Here is a 21,444-nt window from a genome sequence, read left to right as displayed (position 1 = left end):
GAGGGAGCCGGCGCACAGCTTCCGGGTCACGTGGCCAGCATGACTAAGCCGCTTCTGGCGAACCAGAGCAGCGCACAGAAACGCTGTTTACCTTCCCGCCGGAGCGGTACCTATTTATCTACTTGCACTTTGACGTGCTTTCAAACTGCTAGGTTGGCAGGAGCAGGGACCGAGCAACGGGAGCTCACCCCGTCATGGGGATTCGAACTGCCAAACTTCTGGTCACCAAGTCCTAGGCTCTGTGGTTTAACCCACAGCTCCACCCACGTCCCTAGTTAATACTTACGTCAGCTTTAATCTTTTGACATGTCCAGGCATTACAGGAACATACAGCATTTTAACTCCCTGAACCACCATAGTTGGCTCAATTCCGTATTTCTCCTGTAACACACAAACACCACAATATTTGGAACTATACTGTGCAGAAAGTGAACTGGTTAGAAATTTATGAGATATGACAGTTTATTAAAAAAACCAGACTGCACTTGAGAGAAAAACAAAACCACTCTGTTACCCCAAATAAAATCAGGGGACCAGAAGACCCCCCCAAAAAAAACCCTCAAGGGAGAAAGTGAGAGTAGGAAGGAAGAGAGACTGAAAATGCTCCCAAAACAGTCAAAACTCACCAATACAACAATAAGCAAATACAAACAGAAAGAAGACACACGACAGTAAAAAAGCAAGGCTAAAAATGAGGGAAGAGAAACAGAACCATCTGGACAGGAGGCAGACAGGGGACTGGGAATCTGAATTTTCTGCCTGTGGATGCTAAGTGACAGTTCTTAATGAAGAACCAAAAATTACAGTGAAAAAATGAAGTAGACCTGACATGTGTCCCCACTCCATATGCTACAGAACATGAATCTCCATAGACAGAATGGATTACAACTTTTGTAAAGTAGTAAATTATATGGGCTGTACACCACACTGCACCAGGATGAAAAACAGCAACATCTGTTTCTACTGCTTATTTATCTCAAATAGCTTACTTTGACAGCGTTTATGAAGTCCAAGAGTGTGAAATCATCTTTCCCATAAATAGTCCATCGATCCCAGATTGTAAAAGATATTCCATTTCTGTCAGAGAGCAAGAACGTAAAACACTTTATCCAAGACACTGTGCTGCAGCACATTTTTCAGTCATTTAGTATCAGTAATAACTAAAAAGTTGAACACAAGCTTCCCAACACAAAGCATAGCAAAAGAGGAAACAGGTCACTTTCCTATAAATTTCCACACTCGTGGGTGTCAAATGGACGCTGCCTGTGTAGCCAGGAGGAGTCATTATCCCAGATGCACCACCTGCCAAAATCTGCTACTTGAATACACCCCCTTGCTGAATCCTTCATATGTGCTATTTACCTTATTTCAGTTTTTCTCACTTCAGCTGTTTCTGTGAAGACAATTATTGGAATGGCCAAGTTGAAAAAGCAGTTTTTGTATGCCTGAAAGGGGTAGCCACCCACAATTTTGATCAATTCCAAAGCAACCTAGGGAAGAAATGTAAGAATTGGAAAAACTTTGCAGTAGCTAACAAACACAGAACTAAAGAAGATGTAGCTTTTCTGATCTGTACAATATGCAACATGAACCAAAGTAGTCTGGAATCAGTCTGGAAGATCAGGGAAAAAACCTCTGAATTTAAACCCAACAGTGTGCCCCAGGCTGCTCTTTAATCCATTAACAGTTAGGAAGGAATATGTGATAACCAGGAAAAACTGCAGCAAATGTTTCCATTTCCCCACCCCATAAATTGCTTATATCACCTCTTTCCTACAGCTGACATGCTGACTCCATCAAAGGAAAATTAAGGCCAAGAATTAAAATGAGACTACCTTCTATTCCAATGACAAACTAACATTGCGAACAGGAAGAGAAGAGCCTTCTGCCTTGCTACATTTGGCCAATCCAGCAGAGAAGCTAGCAATCGCAAAAAATGCGCCCTCACTCACCAAGCCAGACACAGCCGCAGTGGAAGTTGCAATGGCAGGGATAATCTTTCCGGCAATCCGTTTTGTTTTGAGTCGATCCGCTGGTTCAATGTTATACATTTTGGCTCGCAGATTTGAAGCTGCTGTTATGAAGTCTATGTGCCCGTTACTGTCATCATCCTTTTCAAAAGCAAGTTCCTTCATTTGTAAATCATCTGTTCGGAAACAAATTAATTCATTTAGGAATCTGTGGTCTTTTAGTTCACAAAATCATAGAACTGGAAGGGGTGCCAAGGGTCATTTAGTCCAACACCCTGCAGTGCAATTTAATGAAATACATTGTTAGTTCAGTTCAATGAAAGCCTTCTCCAACCTGCGAGTAGATTATATTAGCCCATTTTGGTACTGGGTTCAGGGAAGCTCACCTGGCGCCACCATTAGATATGTTTGGCCTAAGTAACAGTTCATTTCATTTTGTGGTCAGGGTTCCTTTTACTTATATTCCTTGGTCTCTTGTATTCCCACCTACCCTGCTTATCTGTTCAGGGTGTTATGAGTTTAATGTGCTCATGTTGATATTCTCTGCCTTGAGTGATTCTATTTAAGCTAATGGTTCTATCTGAGCTAAAAGGATCTGATATAAATATATTGATTGGAAATGTATTGTAACTTTTGACTTATAAAATAAATAAATATCTAATAATTAATACTCACTTTTTGTAGCTTCATTGGCCAATATGGCAGTCTCCAACTGAAGTACAGCATTCCTTTCATCCTCACTGCTTATTGGAATGGGATCTGGTTTCCTCACTGTTTCATCTGTTTGTACAACCTGAGAACATCAAAAGCAAATAGAATAAATGTTAGTGTATGAATCCATTTCTGTACATTATCTTGATTTATTGAAGCAGATTGAGTTATTCATCAATAAATAACGTTTTAGTCAAATAGAGAAAACCTATATTTTTTAGTTGCAATGTTATGTAAAATGATAATCTGAAGAAGTGTGCGTGCACACAAAAGCTCATACCAAGAACAAAGTTAGTTGGTGCTACTGGACATTTATTTATTTTTTAAAATGTAAAATGAGGGAACATTTTGAGCCTGGTGGCCAGGATCCTGGGGTCCCCACTCTGCTAGCCACTTTGACAGGTGGGGCCACTCACCTGTCATCACCATGACACCAGATGACCCATTTTTCCTTTGCAATGTGGCTTGAACTCAAGAGGCACTGCAAAGAAACATCTCCCCAGCCAATTCAAGTGGGGCTTGGCAACATTGCTGATAATTTCAAGCCCTACTTGGACCAGCTACATTCCAGAGTTTCCAGTCAAAAAATCCCAGGTGTAGCTGATCCAAGCAAGCTTTAAGTCACTGCCAATTGGCTGGCTGGCCCCAACTTCAAGCCTAAATTTCATCAGGGATCAGACACACCCCAGAGCTATGCTTTGCAATTTACAAAGCCCCAACTTCAAGCCTTTAAGGCTCATGATTCTTCCTTTGCAGCTACGTCAAAGCCTCCAGTCATATATCTAAGATCATGTGCTGGCATGGGGGAGGGGGAAAAGAGGTGAGCATTGCTTGGAGGAAAATGGCCTCATGGGCCAAACTGGGACCCTTACTGGGCCCAATCAGGTCCACAGACCAGAAGTGGCTCACAACTGTTGTAAAACACTGCATTTTGGAGGGATACTAAAGCAGCTTATTAACTCTGTCTAAAAATCAACAGTACAAACATAGATGGAACCTATGAGCCTACAATTAGAAACTTAAGGCAGAACTGCATGTGCACTAATACTTTCTGTAAATGTGAGGTTTGACACAAACAGTACCTTTCCAGCTCGTATCCAACAATTTTTGGAAACATGCTTCCTAAGACTATGCCACCGAAGGAGGAGCTTTGTGCTAAGAAAACCAGGTCTACACTAAAGAAATATACTTGACTTTTTATTATTAAAGTTAGTTTTACAAATTCTTGCATCATTTAATCATTTAAGTGAAAAGCCGAAAATATTTGCATGCTAAATATTAGTACGGAAACACTTGTAGAAGAGGGACGGGGAGCTTGTGACTATCGAAATGTTGCCAAACTACTACTCCGCTCATCTCTTGACAATTGGGCATGCTGCCTGGGGCTGATGGGAGTTGGAGTCCAACAACATCTAAAGGGCCACAGCTTCCTCCCCCTGCTTTAGAGTATTCCAAGCCCTGGCACAAATTACAGCAGGCATAGGCAACCTCGGCCCTCCAGATGTTTTGGGACTACAACTCCCATGATCCCTAGCTAACAGGACCAGTGGTCAGGGATGATGGGAACTGTAGTCCCAAAACATCTGGAGGGCCGAGGTTGCCTATGCCCGAATTACATGGTCATAATGTTTACAGCCGCCCTATAAAGGTAAGCCAGAAGCCAAGAGAGAGCAGTGAGTTTGTGGCAACTGCTACAATACTGGAGAACTGGGAAGCAGCCAACAGAATATCATGCGTAGGATGAATAATTAACGGATCATCAAGAAAAGGGGAGGAGTGAAGAGGAACACTATTTAAATGAGCTTACTTTGTTAGAAGGCCGAAACTCTTGAATCCTCAGTCCGGAAATGATCTTTAAAATGGTTTCTTCTGACATATCCTGTGTTTTGTTAAAACAGCACCAGTTAGCATGAATGGGTGAAACCACATGTGCTCTACTCTTCAACTTTAAGCCAAAACTAATTAAGAAGAAGAAGAGTTTGGATTTGATATCCCGCCTTTCACTCCCTTTTAAGGAGTCTCAAAGTGGCTAACATTCTCCTTTCCCTTTCTCCCCCACAACAAACACTCTGTGCGGTGAGTGGGGCTGAGAGACTTCAAAGAAGTGTGACTGGCCCAAGGTCACCCAGCAGCTGCATGTGGAGGAGCGGAGACGCGAACCCGGTTCCCCAGATTACGAGACCACCGCTCTTAACCACTACACCACACTGGCTAATTAAGAATCCACTTATTCCAATAAACATCGAAGGAACCTATAACTTATCAAGCGTGTGGCTCATGAACATTTCCTAGCAAACTTTTCTACAAAAGCAGAACCTTGTATACCTTGCACACATACCAAATAAAACTCATATTCTTAAAAAAAAAATGCATGTGAACAAATAAATACTGATGGACTAATGGCTATCGCTTTCACACCAGACACATAAATATCCACAAAGGGAAGTCAATTTTGCATTTATTTTAAGTTAGTTTGCAAGTGCATTATTAAAAGTAGAGATGGGCCAGGACACAAATTTCAATAGTCCAGGCAACAAGATTAGATTTCAATGCATCTGCCAAAATACGTTGCAAGAAAGAATTCTATCAAAGTGAAATATCAGGAAGAATAATTCAAAGAGGAGGGATATAGGTCTCATAACTTATTCAAAGCATCTTTGGACATACTGAAGAGTCCTGAAGGTATTTCAGTCACTGCCAGTAGCAGGAGTAATGCTTTGTCTAAAAGTTGGATTTTGGAGTATATTTTCCCTTTGTAACAAAAATGCTTCACTTATCAAATGATTCTGAAAAATTAACACAGAGAGCCAAACAGTGCAAATTCTACACCCTCCAACTGAAGGCTTACCTTTTCTGTAAAAGGGATACAGTAAATAATTGCAAATAATTTTGCTGTACTCAGTATGAAGCTGTAGTGCCTGGAGGAAAAAGGAGATCGGGGTGGGTTTTTACTCCATTTTCCTGCATTCAGATATACTTCAAACCTAGCTAACAATGGGGGGTGGGAAGGAGAAGAAATTCACTGAGCAGGTGAAGCAGAGGGGCTGAAAGAACAGGTGACAAGGTTGCCTTTGAGAAAATGCTTACCTGCTTAGCGTGTTTGCTTTTAAATGACAAAGATCCAGAATACACCTACTTCAGAGAAATTTCACATAACAAATCCCTTCAGACTACAACCATGAACATACACGTAGGAATTACCTGTAGTTTGTAATGTATAGCACAGTGTTTCCCAACCTTTTTTGGGCAAAGGCACACTTGTTTCATGAAAAAAATCTCGAGGCACACCACCATTAGAAAATGTTTAAAAAATTAACTCTGTGCCTATATTGACTATATATAAAGTAACTCTCTTTAATAGGAATCAAATAAACACAAAGAAAGTATTTTATAATTACTTTATTATGAAATAGTAAGTAAACAGAAATATGAAAAATTATAAAATACTTTATTCAGTGCGCAACCTGGGCCTGTTTGGCTGAACACAAAGCTGATATTCTGGCTGGAATCATAGAAAGACACACACGTAGCTCTTCGTCAACAGCTCTCAGTCTCTCTGTGTATTTAGTTTTTATAGTAATCATGCTTGAAAAGCTCAACTCACAGAGATATGTAGTGGAAAATGGGAGCAATGTCAAAATAGCTTTGTTTGCCAGAAGGGGGAACTCCTTGGCAGTTTCCAACCAAAAACTGTCCAAAGGTAGATCAGCAAATCTTAGCTTGAAACCACGATTTTGTCTCAGTTCAGTTAGTTCCTCCTGCTCCTGTAAAGTCATGTCCTTTCCACCAACTGATGCTGAGCTATAAGGGTCCCTAACCCAGTCAAGGCATTCAGTGGAGACTGAAGAGAAATAAAATGGCAACTTCCCCTCGAGAGTTTTTAAATGTTTACCTATTATCTCACACAGTGCAGCAGTGTGAACACCTTGCCATTGCTTGGTGAGTGTGAACATTTCAAGATTGCCACTTTCCACGTGTTGATGCCAGAGTTGCACCTTTGAACGGAATCCATTTATTTTATCTGTACTTGTAAGCAGGTTTTCATTTTGGCCTTGCATTCATGTGTTCAGTTCATTCAGATGATGAAATATATCTGCCAGATATGCCAGCCTTGCACACCACACATCACTTGCAAGCAGCTTTGCGTAATCTGACCTCTCATTTGTCAGAAACACTTTAAGTTCCTCCTGCAGCTCATACACACGAACCAAGACCTTGCCACGCGACAACCACCGGACCTCCGTATGAAACAGCAAGGTTTTATGCTTCGCTCCCATCTCCTCACACAAAGCTGCAAATATGCGACTTTTCACGGGTCGTGACTTTACAAAGTTTACCATGCGCACAACATCGTCCAACACATGAACTAGGTCTGCTGGTAAAGTCTTGGCTACGAGGGCCTCACGGTGCAAAAAGCAATGCGTAACAATCACATCTGGATTTCTTTCCTTCACTCTGCTTACAGAGCCTTTGGTGTGCCCGACCATGGCTGCAGCTCCATCGGTGCAGACACTTGTGCAGTTTTCCCACTTAAGTCCTCCTTGTTCAAGGTATTCTGATGTGACCCGAAAAATTTCTTCTCCTGTTGCTTTTTCTGGCAATGCCTTGCAGAAAAAGAAGTTTTCTCTAATTGCATCACCATCAACATAACGCACATTGGCCAAGAGTTGAGCATGTCCACTGATATCAGTAGACTCGTCAAGTTGTAATGCAAATTTCTCACTGCTATGGATCTTTTCCAAAACCACACTTTCAATGTCTGCAGACATGTCATTAATACGTCTGGAAATTGTGTTGTTTGAGAGAGGGACTTTGGCTATTTCCTTAGCTGCTTCAGGTCCGAGCATCTCCTCTACAATAGCTTTGCAGGCGGGAAGTATTAATGTCTCTGCCACAGTGTGCGACTTTTTTGACTTGGCTATAAGTTCAGCAACGTGATAGCTAGCTTTAAGACCTCTTTCATTTACCTTTCAGTGGAGGTGGAAGGAACCCCGAGGGTCGCCTCCTCCAACCCCCTGAAGCACCTGGCCGCCAAAAGGCTCCTTCCCGCCGGATCTAGTCCACCGCCCCGTCTCTTTCTGCACCCCCCCATCCTCCATTTATAAAAGCATGAATAAAATAGTTGCCTTTTTAGAAAAAAAAAGAAAAGAAGAAGGTTCAGTGCCTTTTGCTCCTTGCAAATTGGTGTATCTGATGGTGGGGGAGGGTTTTTTTTTAAAATAAAAACAAAAACAAAAAACCCCACTAGAACCCCTTTGTGACACCCACCCTGCTCACTTTCAGACAAACTTGGATGGGGGAAGGCAGCTTTTCTCGCCCAGGTTTTCCTCAAAGGAAAGTTTGCGGGACCACTGAGACAGCCGCCAAAAGCTGCCTGGGTGATGGAAGGAGCCGTCCATTCGGAAGAGCCTGAAAATTATGGCTAATTAATAATACCAGAGGAGCCCCCCCCCCCGCCTCCCTCTTCCCCTCGGGGAAGGGCACCATTCAGTCTCGACTGGGCGGGGGGACCATCTACTTCCCCATCCCCGCCCCCCGGAGCCGCGCCCGGCCGCCCCTTCGCAGGAGCTGAGATCCCAGCGCGGCGCCCGCTGCACCTGCCGGGGGCCAAGGAGGGTCCAGGGCCGGGGGGGGGGAGTTTGCTCTCCGGGAGCCCAAACGCGGCTGCTGTTGCGGCTGCTGCTTGTGGCAGGCTCCACATTGCGAGCGCAAAGCCGGCGAGCCCGTCGTCTCAAGAGCCAGGAAAGAGACGCCGACTCGCCCGCGCCGCTGCTGCTGCCAGACGGTCCGTCCTGCCCGGGCCACCCGCCTCCCGTCGCGGCTGCTTGGGAGGCTGCAGGGCGCTTTTATGAGCCGCAGCCGTCCGACGTTAAATGCACTGCAGAGAGTTCTTAAGGAGCCTGGGATCGATTTTGGTTAATCGCGGCTAACCGCGTCTGGGACCCTGTTTTACAAGCAGCTCGCAGCTCCGCTCGTTTTCTAAGCCACTGCCGCCCGACTCGCCCGCCTCCCGCCCACGGCACACCAGGCAACGTCTTGCGGCACACTAGTGTGCCGCGGAACACTGGTTGGGAAACACTGGTATAGCATACAGAAGTGTGAGGTCTAATTATGATGAATTCTTTTTCAAAAATGAAGAGAAAGAGCTGGGAAAAGATGGGAGGTGCAGAATGATATGACTTAACAGAGGAGAATGCTGTTCAAGCTATAAGGAAGAGTCTGGCAGAAGTCACAAAGCTGGGAGCAAGAGGGAGGAAAAACTAAAGGAAATTGCCTGCTAAATATGCACATAAAAGATAAAAGTGACAAACAGAGGGAGCAGAACTGCATAGTTCAAAATAAGAGTGGCAGAGAACCTTCTTTAGGAACTTGACATTGCCAGGAAGTGCTAATATTCCAGACCCAAAATGTAGACTGCTTGCAAAAGGAGGGATTACGAGCTGTAGGCCCTGGCACTGCTTCTGAAGGACACTACAGTGGTACCTCAGGTTACATACGCTTCAGGTTACATACACTTCAGATTACAGACTCCGTTAACCCAGAAATATTGCTTCAGGTTAAGAACTTTGCTTCAGGATGAGAAGGAGGCCCCATTAGCTAAAGTGGTGCTTCAGGTTAAGAACAGTTTCAGGTTAAGTACGGACCTCCAGAAAGAATTAAGTACTTAACCCGAGGTACCACTGTACAGAGATCCTTCAGAGCTCACTGTGGATCATACAGAGACTGGAAGCACAGTGAAGGTTTGCCAGTTTTCATATGGAGATGTTGGTTTTCGGAAAACAGAGAAGAAAGGGGTAATGTAAGACTTGGAAGTAGAAATGTGCAGTCAATATCTATTTTGCTCAGGAATTGATAATGTTAAATTCGAACTGTTGTTCTTAGTAGATGCTTACAGCAAATCCCCAAAATGCTGCCTAAAGTTGAACTGGAGTTTTGCATGGAAAGTGCCAACAAGAAAATTGGGGGGGGAGGGGCAGCATAAACAAACATGCAAATGAGGCAACTCTCATGAAGATATCCAAAGTTTGATGTATGGCAAATACTCAAAGAAAAAAACTGCTGTCGAAAGGAAACAAGTCACAAAGTTACACATTATTTGATGTGGGTGGGCTTCAGATTAGAGGAGTCAACAGATTATTCTAAAGGCCATATAGGTTTTTAGGACATCTTCTTTGAAGAGATCGTCTAATAACGCACCTTTTATATGAGTACCTATATGCCCACAAACAGATCATGTGAAGTTCTTTGCCCCTTACAGTAACAAAATCTAAAGAGAGAGATTTACTCACAAAGGATCGTTGATATCAAACTGTATCGGGAAAGGTGGCCTCTTTGGTGACTGCCAAAATAAACCTGGTGGTTTGAAAGAAAGCATTTCGAATCGTAAAAGGATTGGTTAAAAATACATCAATCATATCAAAATTAATTTAAACTTTTACTGTACTTACTGCCATCTTTTAATCGTGTGTCTATGGGAAATGAATGAAGTAACTGAAGTGCCTAGATGGGAAGAAATACTCTCAATGAAGTGAGATAACACACATCAGCACAGGGTTTACATTACCGAAACCTTGCAATTCATTCTGCTGCTTTAAAGCCAACCTTGTTTTTAACAGAAAGGTAGAAAGCATTCTCATTAGCTATTAAAATATTCAGTTCGAAAACACTTCCTGGCAAATTCGTCCCTGTGCAAAATTGTTGTGAGTTCCGTATCTAAGAACTGAAGGAATTAAAGTATGTCTACCAAATGTAGCTCTATCAGAATGCCTTACTCGCCATAGAAGGGTAATTAAAGGCACTTCAAAGATAGACTACTTTGGCTTCCATTCTTTTCCTTTATAAATGAAACAGAATATACTTTTATTCCACTCACAACACAATAATCTCTGTGGAGAGGATACTTGAATTGACAATGCATAAATAAACATATTGCTTGTGTACTGTTTACTGCATATGAAACTTAGTAACTGTAGTTATACGTTGTACTTGTATTTACATGAAAATCAGTAAGAATTATTTGGATTTTTAAAGAAAAGTATGTCTACCAATACAACTGACATCATTTCAAGATAAAAGATAATCCAATGCTAGTGAAACTGAGGTCTTTCCCTCATGTTAAAAAGGTTTAGACAACAGCTCTATGAGCATTAGATGCACATTGCAAATTGACAATTTAAAGAAAACATAGCATCAGCCACCAGATCTCAAATGCTCACCTTATGATTAAAATATTTCTCAAATTTTAATCTTGCTAATTCAACACATTGGGGCCAACTTCTTGGCCTTCTACTAAGGCATTTAATAACTTGGAAAGAGCCTTCCAAACTCTCGCCAGACTTTATTCTCTAGGAAAGGGAAAATAAAGGTGAAAATGAGCACACACAAGTCAGCAAACACATTATTATTCATGAAGTATCACCCACGTCACAATTCATTTCCTGCTTCCATTTAGATGGAAACCAGTAAACTGGACCAACCTACTACAGGGACAGCGAACACGGCACCCTCCAGATTTTTTCAGACTACAACTCCCATCATCCCTGATGACTGGCAATTCTCGCTGGGGCTGATGGGAGGTGTAGTCAAAAACACCCAGAAGGGAACATTTTGTCTAGCCTGATCAAGTAATACAATTTGAAATGCATATAATTTTTACTAACTGCTTCTGACAAACAGTGAAACATGCAGAGACTAAAATCAGCAGCTGCAAAATGGAAGTTCCTCAGATTCATCTGCTACTGCTATTTAGAACACCTGCACCAAGCCCTTGAAATTATTCACAATAAGCTTAAAATGCAAATGCCTGGGCACAGGATATCGGTCATGACATTATGTTTGCTGACTGGGAACAGTTATGGACCACTGGTGTTAAGTTCACGGCATGTAATGCCTTAAAAGAAAACATAATGAAAATGATTTACAGGTGGTACATGACCCCAGCCAAGCTTGCAAAAATTTACCATTTGCCCAATAACAAATGCTGGAAATGTAATGAGGCTGAAGGTACCTTTTACCACCTTTGGTGGACCTGCCCAAAGATTAAAGCCTTTTGGGAAATGATCTATAATGAAATTAAGAAAGTCCTTATATGGACTTTTCCTAAGAAACCTGAGGCTTTTCTCCTGGGCATGGTTGGCCAAATGGTGCCAAAAAAGGATAGGACTTTCTTTATATATGCAACTACAGCAGCAAGAATCCTTCTGGCAAAGTATTGGAAGATGCAAGAACTACCTACTCTGGAAGAATGGCAGACAAAGGTGACAGACTTTATGGGATTGGCAGAGATGACCGGCAGAATCCGCGACCAGGGGAAAGAGACGGTGGAAGAGGATTGGAAGAAATTCAAAATATATCTTAAAAATTGTTGTAAAATTGAGGGATGTTAAGATGTCAAGGGGTAAGAAGTAGAGAATTACAGCTGTAACTAACAAATTTAAGGAAATTTAATGAAAAGGAAGTTAATTAGATAAATTGACTAAAGGGTTGCTAAAGAATTTTGGAATAAGGATGCAGCGAAAGGGAGGTATGGGGAAGTCGATATGTTTAATGTTGTGTATGTTTTTGTTTTGTGGTGTGTTTGTTTTTTATTATGTGTTTGAAAAATTAATAAAAATTTTATAAAAAAAATAAAATAAAATGCAAATGCCGCCCCATTCGCTTTCCTTTCTAGGTAGAATTAAGTTGCTACTCCAGTCCAAACCTTTGCATACCCTAAGCCTGGACCAGCATGAAAACATAGGGGTCTTAGTTAGATTTCACCACTGTATTAAAATCAGTCTGTATTACCTGCTACCTGCAAAGCTCAGCACAGCAAAGTTATAACAACATCCAGAGTAGCTTTCCGCACAATATTCAACATAAAGTTAGCTATTACCTGTAACACCTCTTCTGCTGATGGATACGTTTGCCAAAACTTGTTAAACAGGGAAGGCTTGTGTGAAAAAGCGCTTTCAAACTAAAAGAAAAGGAGTTATGAGAAAATAGCATTGGATTTCCTTCCCAACTGTGTTTTTTTTTGGGGGGGGTATGTTGGTGCCCTTACTGAAATGTGTAATTCTCCTTCATTTCAGTGCAAAAGAACCTCCCACTGAATTGTGCCCATAATCACAGAATTGTAGAGTTGGAAAGGACTACGAGGGTCATTTAATCCAACCCCCTGAAATATATCATGCAATAAGAATAACAAACAGACAAACTTGCCTTGTCTCTGGCCCACTGTATTGTGTGCTCAGTGGCAGCTGGGAAAGACTTTAAAGTACAAAATGGTATTTCTTCTTCAGGTGGATCTCGCTACATGCAAAAAAAAAGAAAAGACAAAAGATCAAAATATATCAGATACACATGCAGTTGTTTTACCTCTTGCATTGTTTATTTCTAATATCAGATCAATTTCTTTCTGTACTCCAGGGGTAGGAAACCTATGGTCTTCCAGATGTTGCTGGACTACAACTCCCAACATCCCTGCCTATTGCCACTGCTGGCTGGTGTTGATGGGAGCTGGAGTCTATCAAGATTTGAAGGGCTCTGGTTCCCTACCCCTGCTATACATACTTGCCTGGGAACAAGTCCCAATGAATTCAACTGAACTTCCTTCCAAGCACTCATGTATAGGTTCGTGCTTTTAGTATAGATTACTGACAGGTTACTGTTTTTTTTTCTTTACAAATGAATATTTATTTTGAGATATACATATATCCACACATACAGAATCCAAATTGAATTGTTACAAGGCCAAGAAGGTTTCCAAAAATATTGACCTCACAGACGTAGATTGCCATAAAAGCCCCAGTAAAAAATACCACTCTATACAATTAATTGAGCTCTTAAAAGAACTTTTTACCTCTTGGCATATATACACTTTATTGACTGGCATTCACAAAGCCATGCAGTGCCCCCTCCCCTGCTTTGGCACATAGCAAACCACTTTTGAAACTGAGGGGCCTTTCAAAAGCAGTATGTGGTGCAGGTTTGGGATTTGGAATTCAAAGTTTAAAAAAGTGGGGGGGGGGGAGGAGAGAGAGATGGCCAAGCTCCGGAGTGCACTTAGAGCCAGCTCTGTGATTTGACAATGCATCTACAAGAATGTTCCAAAGGATCACACACTTTATGGAAGAGTAAGAAAGACATATGGATTAATCAAGCTAAGTACCGTAATTTTCCGTCTATAAGACACCACCTTTTGGGGGGGGGTCAATTTTAAGAAAATGGGGAGAATAGACCAGAGTTGTTGAGCTTTTTTTGGGGGGGGGGATGTCCACGGTTGTTGAGCAATTGGGGGGGGGGATGCTGAACTGAATATCACTCACCCAATTTGCAAACGCTAACAATCGCTAGATCCTGCTCGTGGATGCAACTAATTACCCATCCCCCCTTTGCACTACACATGTATAAGACAACACCCCATTTATTCTTTTATTTTGGAGTAAGAAACCCTCATATAATACATTGTTTTTATAGATGGAGCACTTACATGACTGTTGTATGATTCTGTAAGGTGAGGCACAATGACTTCTGTATGCCCTTTGGTCCCCATTGTTCCGGAATCTAAGAGAGGGCGCAAGCTTGCCAGACAGCGACTACATAGAAGAAAATAAGTGAAGAAAATGGACAGATCAGGGTAGATGCCAGAGTGCAGGGGGGAGACAAAAACCATGGTATGGCCTTAGCAACAAAGTTAAAAGAATATGTAAAAAAGGATTGATAATTAGATGAAAATATGAAGTTCAATATGTTAAGATATATAATTAAGATAAAAACAAAGAGGGTAAGGATTTGCTGAATTAACCATGTAAACTGGAATACAAAAAAGGGAGGCGTGATGAGGTCAGGAAAATATGTAAATGAAACTTAAGACATGAAAAGACTGATTTGTTTTTAATTGTGCTTTTTTACTTATCATTTGTTTTTTATGTATTTTGTATCTTTCATTTGTATTTTTGTATTTTTTCTATTTCTTATTTTTTTTATTCTTCATTTTGTAACTTTTGTCTCTTTATAAAATCTTAATAAATATAAAAAAACCATGGTATGACCTCCTAGCTTTGGTTTAAAACAAGGGATTTCAGTCATTGCAGGAATTAACTAGTGGCATATCCCTATAACCAAAAAGAGTATTTTCATTTCTCTACTGGTTTCCCAATTAAACATAATGCTTGGCAGTTTAAAACCATTTATATCATGAATAAATTAAAAATTACTGATAAATCCAACACAGATTTGGTGAATCAGGAAAATATCTTCAATTTGGCAAGTCAAAAAAGGAAGGTTTTCATAAGGCCAAAGAAAGGCAAGAATGTGGTTTGAGGAAGCATATCATTAATGGAATGCATTATCTCCACTTAATAGGCAAATATATTAATACCTAAGGCATGCAATTCCTGCACCTGAGCAAGATTTTGAAACGTATTTCAGACAGTGATCTAAAGCAGTGTTTTTCAACCACTGTTCCGCGGCACACTAGTGTGCCACGAGATGTTGCCTGGTGTGCCATGGGAAAAATTGAAAAATTCGAAAGATTTAAAAATAAAGTATTTTAGAATTTTTCATATTTCTGTTTACATACTATTTCATAATAAAGTAATTATAAAATACTTTCTTTGTGTTTATTTGATTCCTATTCAAGAGAATTACTTTATATATAGTCAATATAGGCACAGAGTTAAATTTTTTAACATTTTCTAATGGTGGTATGCCTCGTGATTTTTTTCATGAAACAAGTGTGCCTTTGCCCAAAAAAGGTTGAAAAACACTGATCTAAAGCACCAAAACTCTAGATGGAGAAACAGCTCTATGGAACCAGGGCATAGCCATATCACACCCAGTGCCTACATTTTAACGCAACTGAGAACAGTAGCTAAGAACTTCAAAATTCCGGAAATGCCCTGTAATCAGGATCTGCTTTGCTTCATTTTTTCTCAATCTTTATGCCTCTGTGGTTTGCAGAAGATGAGCTCTTTTAGGAAGAATTCTACAGCTTAGAAACGGCCACAGGGAAGGCTCTCTATTGCCACACTTCCTCTAACAACATGGAGAAACACCTCTTCAGTAGGTCTTACTGAGCACATACAGTCATGTGGGAGGAAGCAACCCTTTAGGTATCTTGAGCCTAAGCTGCTGAGGCTCAGTACCACTATACAGCAACATTAGAGAAAAGGGGCAAAAGTTTCCCAATGCAAATGTAACGCAGGCAGTGTTTATCTGCCCCTCTGCCCTTTGTTGCTTCTTAGCACCAATGGAAGAGGCAGGGGGCCAATCTGGATCAGAGCACAGGGGAGAGCAAAGAAGTTAAAGGCTTGGGGTCCAATCCAGATTGGGAGCCAGTGGAATTTATTTATTTTATTAAATTTATATACTGCTGTCAGGGAACTGCCTTCAGCTCAGAGGCGAGAGGTGGAAGGGCAGTTGTGTTATAGGGAACCTCCTAAAATCTTGCGAAGCAGTTCCTCCTCCGGCGAGGAGGAAAGCCCCGCCTCTAGTGGAGAGGAGGTGCAGCAACCAGGGGATGCTAGGGAGAGCCTCAACACCGAGCCTGGGCAAACCGGAGAGGAGGGAAGTACCCCTTTGCCAGCACCCATTCTGCGCAGTAGGTTTCAGCACAGGGAGGGGTGGAGAAGGCTGGGGGTCACGCGACTGTTATGCTGGGGGAGGTACAAAGACCGACCACTCCCAGATTCTGCTAGCAATTGAACCAGACATGAACTTAGATGCTCTTCACTGTAAATAGTTTGCACTAAGAATAAAGCCTGGAAAAGACAGGGCGGAGTCTTGCCTGTTTGCTCTTGAGCAACCACACCAGCACCTGACAACTGCCATTTATCCGAGGACCACAGGGCTGTTTACAGTATAGAAGTAGTCCCAAATTGAAAATGGAAACAAGAGGAAATACCGACAATTCAAGAATGGAGAATGAAACTAACGGACTATTCGGAACTTGACAAACTGACCGGGAAAATAAGATATGCTCGAAACCAAAAGTTCATCGAGGATTGGGGAAAATTTGTAGAATATCTGAAAAATATATGTGAGGTGCAAACAACGCTAGTGGGGTTCCAAGAAGCACTGTAAAACTTTAAGAGGTATTGTTTAAAGAAAATAGAAAAAAGAGGGATGGTAAATGGCAATACAATTAAAGAAATGTGTATTGAATGGTAAAAATGGATGATTACCAGAGAAGCTGAAGGAAGACCAAAATTTGAACTTTGTTAAAATTAGGTAAAATTTGGATAAAATTGTATGACTGTATTGAAAACTAATAAAAATTATTTTTAAAAAAAGAAAAAGAAGTAGTCCCAAATTGTGCTGGCTATCTTCTCTAAAAAACAAGCCCCACCTATTCACGCAGCTGCTGTATGAATGGTGTTGCATCAAGTTTGGACCTCAGATTTATAAACTGCTAGACCACACACAGTCTGACCACATAGTGTAGAGTACGAGCAAGCCTTGGGCTTGCTACCAGATGTATACATTTTAATGTGTCACAAATCCAATGCATTCGTAAGCAGGCCCCTCCCATGAGAGTCCATAACACTTTAGATACATTTGCAACTACACATTGTTGGGTCATTAATCAAGTTAACATTCCCAATCAGAAATTCCAGTAAAACTAGTAGAACAATAACCCATCGTAGTAGTAAAAGTTGATTCAAATAGAGCTATTGAGGCAATTTTTCACAAAAAAGATATGCTGTGCTCACCATTTCACAATGGTGCAGATATATATATAAAATTAAATACTAAACTAATTTTAAACAAACCAGGAGATTAACAACATGGCTTGAAGTGGATTTGAGGCAACTGGTTTTGAATTATCCACAGCTGTGCCAAGAAAGCACAGGGAAAACTGGCGTGAAGGGTGGCAAGACAGAAATGCTATGAAGGGTGGGAAAGGGTACAAATTGAACTCTCAGATCGTGCACCTACCTGTCAATGTATCTCCTTGCTTCCACATTGTCTAGCGCAGTAACAACTACATCTTGCGCAGTGTAGAAATCATCACTGTACACGTTCTCAGTAGCTGGGCAAACTTTGTTCAGATATGGGTCTATCTTGATCTGAGGATTGATGTTACGTGTCGCTGTTGCTGCTGTACAACTTTTGGGCTTCTAACCAAATTAAAATATTCATAAACTTTGGTTAATATTCTTGCTGGAAAAAGGCATTTGCGATGCACAACAAAAGCTTCTAAATCACTGATAACATACTCAAAAGAATCATCCCTTTAGTGAAATGAGGTATGAAATAATGAGCTGAATAGACACGTAACGCTGACTCTTGAGCAAAGCAAATGAATAAAGCATTCTGTTTTAGCACGTTGAACTCTTTAATTCTGGAAAGAACAACTGACAGCAAAAATTAATCAAGGCTCTGTATTGAGGCCAATACAAAACATTTCCTAAAATAAAATACAGTAGAACCTTGGAAGCCGAACGCCTGTAAAGTCGAACGTTTCGGCTCCTGAAAGACTGAAAACTGGAAGTGATTTTTCCAGTTTTCGAATGATTTTTGGAAGCATGAAAGTCTGGGGCAGCTTCCAACTGGCTGCAGCCAATCGGAAGCCGCACCTTGGAAGTCGAACAGGATTCCATTTGACTTCCAAGGTACGACTGTATTTTGTAACTGGAAAACTCAGAGACCACTTATAGAGCATGTGTAAGCCAAGCAAGACCACGGTTACATCTAGTCACCGCACCTCCCACAGTTCTGCTCTCCTGCGTTCATCATAGCTCGTGATTATCACCCAACCCAATTAACCCTTCCTTAACCCATGGAAATCTGGATTCTTGTGCATGCTGCTACTAATTTAATACTGCTGTTTCTATTTTGGTGTTCTTTCCCTATTTCTGTCTTTATTGTTATCCCACTGATGTGGTTGTTAGCTACACTGAGAATTCTTTTTAGGAATGGAAAGATGAAACATGCTATTATTTATTAAACAGCAGCAGGATACTGGCAATCTGGACCAGCAACGCCTCTCTATAGTATCTCTATTTCCCAACCATTCTACCCAAAATTCTTTTAACTGGAGTTAGCATGGTTAAACCTAAAACATTATTTTTAATAATAATAGTAATAATAATTTTGAGGCTTATTTATAAAAGAAACTTGAGATGGTCAACAGATTAAATAATTTTATTATATGTTTAAGCTAACTTACTATAAAGAACACATATAACGTTTGTAATTTTTTGGAACAACAAATTCAATGATAATATCCAATCTTAAGCTGCTTTCAACCCACTGCAACAGTATTTCTTTATGTTCTTTATTGGTTTATTTTGTTTATTAATAAAATAATAAATAATAAAATAAAATTATGTCAATAATTATTAACTGTATAATGAATAATATAATCCAAACCAGACCCAATACAATAAAATGCAGCAAACAAATCCAACAATCATTAAAATAAACACAACTTAAGCAAGTAAAAAAGTTAATCAGTCAAACCTCTACATGCAAGGTGTGTGCTCTGCCTTTTGAGCTATATGGCCCTGATGTTAACCACATCTTCACCAACAAAGTCATTTTATTTTGCCCTACAGTAAATATATGAAGATTCACCTCCATAACTTTAAAACAGCTCTTAAAATAGAAAATTGATTCCACAACCACACTCGACTTTTTCAAAAATATGCACAAATTGTTTTTTCTCACCAACAGCTCCAACTTACCTGTATATGGTGTGGACGGAACAGAAATTGCCTATTTAAATTGGATTTTTCTATTAAGTCAGGATCTGTAATTGTAACCTATAGTAGGTTGGACAAATAGGTGGAATTAAAAGTTATGGTTAATATAAATCTTTGATTGTTTCTAGTTTGAATCAGTCCTGAAAGCCCTCAAGTTGGTTACCGCCCCACCAATGATTATTAAGAGAGAATTTCCCCTCTACCCTAAAAAATGCATGTCATCTTATATTGAGTAGTCATTCCTGTCCAGAAACAGATTCAAAATCATAGCTCTTTCCAATTAACAGGACTACAAAATGGCATGAATTCAGGCTTACTTTTACAAATAATAAATTATCACCTAAAAATGCCACATAGCGATTGACCAACTAACCTACAGATGTATCAAAATTGCTGTGGTAGTTCAGCACTACCTAGAATTCTGATAAACACATATTCCTATATATTGTGATTTCTGGAAGTTCAAAAACAGAAACTAAAACATGGAAATGTAAGGTTACGGAACCCAAATGTGTAGTTGCAACAAAGCATCCTCCATTATTACATGGAGAAATTGGCAGGACAGATTCCCCTCCAAGTTCTATCACACCCAAGGCATAATAGATCTGATCTTACGAAGATCATAAAATAATTTTTAAACAACTTGCAAACAGAGTAAAAAGAACTGAAATTAGTATGGAAAACCAAACCTACCATGCCCCTTTCTCGTCCAGTGCCAACACCAAGAAGTGCAAAATTTTTCAACATTTCACAGCCTATCGCACCACAACCAACCTGCAAAGTAATATATGTATAAATTTCCAATCCTTACACAGATTATAAATTTCGATCCTTCAGAGAGCTAAACTTTTAGTTGAACTTCTTGTTTGATAAAACTAGAATACACAAAATTCGGGGGGGGGGGGAATCCCTAAACTGTTACGCCAAGGACATATTGACATGCTATCATACCAATTGGCTGGAAATTTAGATAGGCTTTCAATTGTGAAATGAAAGATTGAAGATGCCATAAAGAGAAGATTATACCTAACTAAAGTATCTGAAGTTAAATACTGGACTGAAACGCATCTAAAGATGTAGAATTCCAGCTCCTACTATAAAAGGAATCACTATGAGCCATCTGGGTATTTTGCATGTTTTAACCCACCACTATATGTTCTAAAGGGATGCAGGTGGCGCTGTGGGTTAAAGCCTCAGCGCCTAGGACTTGCCGATCGAAAGGTCGGCGGTTCGAATCCCTGCGGCGGGGTGCGCTCCCGCTGCTCGGTCCCAGCGCCTGCCAACCTAGCAGTTCGAAAGCACCTCCGGGTGCAAGTAGATAAATAGGGACCGCTTACCAGCGGGAAGGTAAACGGTGTTTCCGTGTGCGGCTCTGGCTCGCCAGATGCAGCTTTGTCACGCTGGCCACGTGACCCGGAAGTGTCTCCGGACAGCGCTGGCCCCTGGCTTCTTAAGTGAGATGGGCGCACAACCCCAGAGTCTGTCAAGACTGGCCCGTACGGGCAGGGGTACCTTTACCTTTTATATGTTCTAAACTTCCAGGAAAAGGTAGTTTCAAAGTTCCAACTAATTCACAGAACAGTAATTTCTAAAATACTTGTCCACTGGGTTTTCTTACTGCAATATAATACAGACTACTATCCAACAAAGGCAATAGGGTCAGTGCTGTTAACCAGGCTGGTGGTTCAAGCCCACCCAGGGACAGCTGAGGACAGGATTCCTGCATTGCACAGAGCTGGACTAGATGACCCTTAGGGTCCCTCTTCCAACTCTACAATTCTGTGACATAATGTCAGACTTATCCTACAAGCCATGCTTACCAAGAAAACATTCAGACGGTGCAGCTTCTGACACAAGGAGTCTCCAATGCAGGCTCTCAAGGCGTCGTACCTGTCCCCTCTGTTGCAGACAGATGTGGGAAAGAAGTGAAGATAACACTGACAGATTCTATCAAACATATTTTGCTGCACTGTGAGAAATATGAGCAAGCCAGGACTGAACTGATATTACCCTTGCTGGTACCTTTCCCGGGAAAATCAGAGGCTTACTATGTCAGGTTCCTATTGGAAGACCGG

At 40.9% G+C, this 21,444-nt stretch overlaps 1 protein-coding gene across 1 annotated transcript in view; it reads right to left on the bottom strand.

Annotated features, from left to right (window-relative positions):
- The window catches only part of UBA6 (ubiquitin like modifier activating enzyme 6), a 50,946-nt gene that overhangs the window by 3,754 nt on the left and 25,748 nt on the right, over positions 1–21,444 (bottom strand). Inside the window, exons 17-33 of the mRNA XM_081883877.1 lie at positions 21,190–21,268; positions 20,063–20,143; positions 19,352–19,429; positions 17,601–17,782; positions 14,152–14,257; positions 12,882–12,971; positions 12,556–12,636; positions 10,898–11,026; positions 10,130–10,181; positions 9,971–10,034; positions 5,530–5,599; positions 4,489–4,560; positions 2,646–2,763; positions 1,953–2,146; positions 1,363–1,490; positions 990–1,077; positions 287–381 (exon numbers count right to left, since the gene is read on the bottom strand). Of these exons, the coding sequence (XP_081740003.1) occupies positions 287–381; positions 990–1,077; positions 1,363–1,490; positions 1,953–2,146; positions 2,646–2,763; positions 4,489–4,560; positions 5,530–5,599; positions 9,971–10,034; positions 10,130–10,181; positions 10,898–11,026; positions 12,556–12,636; positions 12,882–12,971; positions 14,152–14,257; positions 17,601–17,782; positions 19,352–19,429; positions 20,063–20,143; positions 21,190–21,268 (1,707 nt within the window). The remainder of the gene's footprint in view (positions 1–286; positions 382–989; positions 1,078–1,362; positions 1,491–1,952; positions 2,147–2,645; positions 2,764–4,488; positions 4,561–5,529; positions 5,600–9,970; positions 10,035–10,129; positions 10,182–10,897; positions 11,027–12,555; positions 12,637–12,881; positions 12,972–14,151; positions 14,258–17,600; positions 17,783–19,351; positions 19,430–20,062; positions 20,144–21,189; positions 21,269–21,444) is intronic.

The sequence above is a fragment of the Podarcis melisellensis genome (assembly GCF_964234715.1).
Source record: "Podarcis melisellensis genome assembly, chromosome: 13".
In the NCBI taxonomy this organism is placed as follows: Eukaryota; Metazoa; Chordata; class Lepidosauria; order Squamata; family Lacertidae; genus Podarcis; species Podarcis melisellensis.
This window is presented reverse-complemented; position numbering and strand designations above follow the sequence as displayed.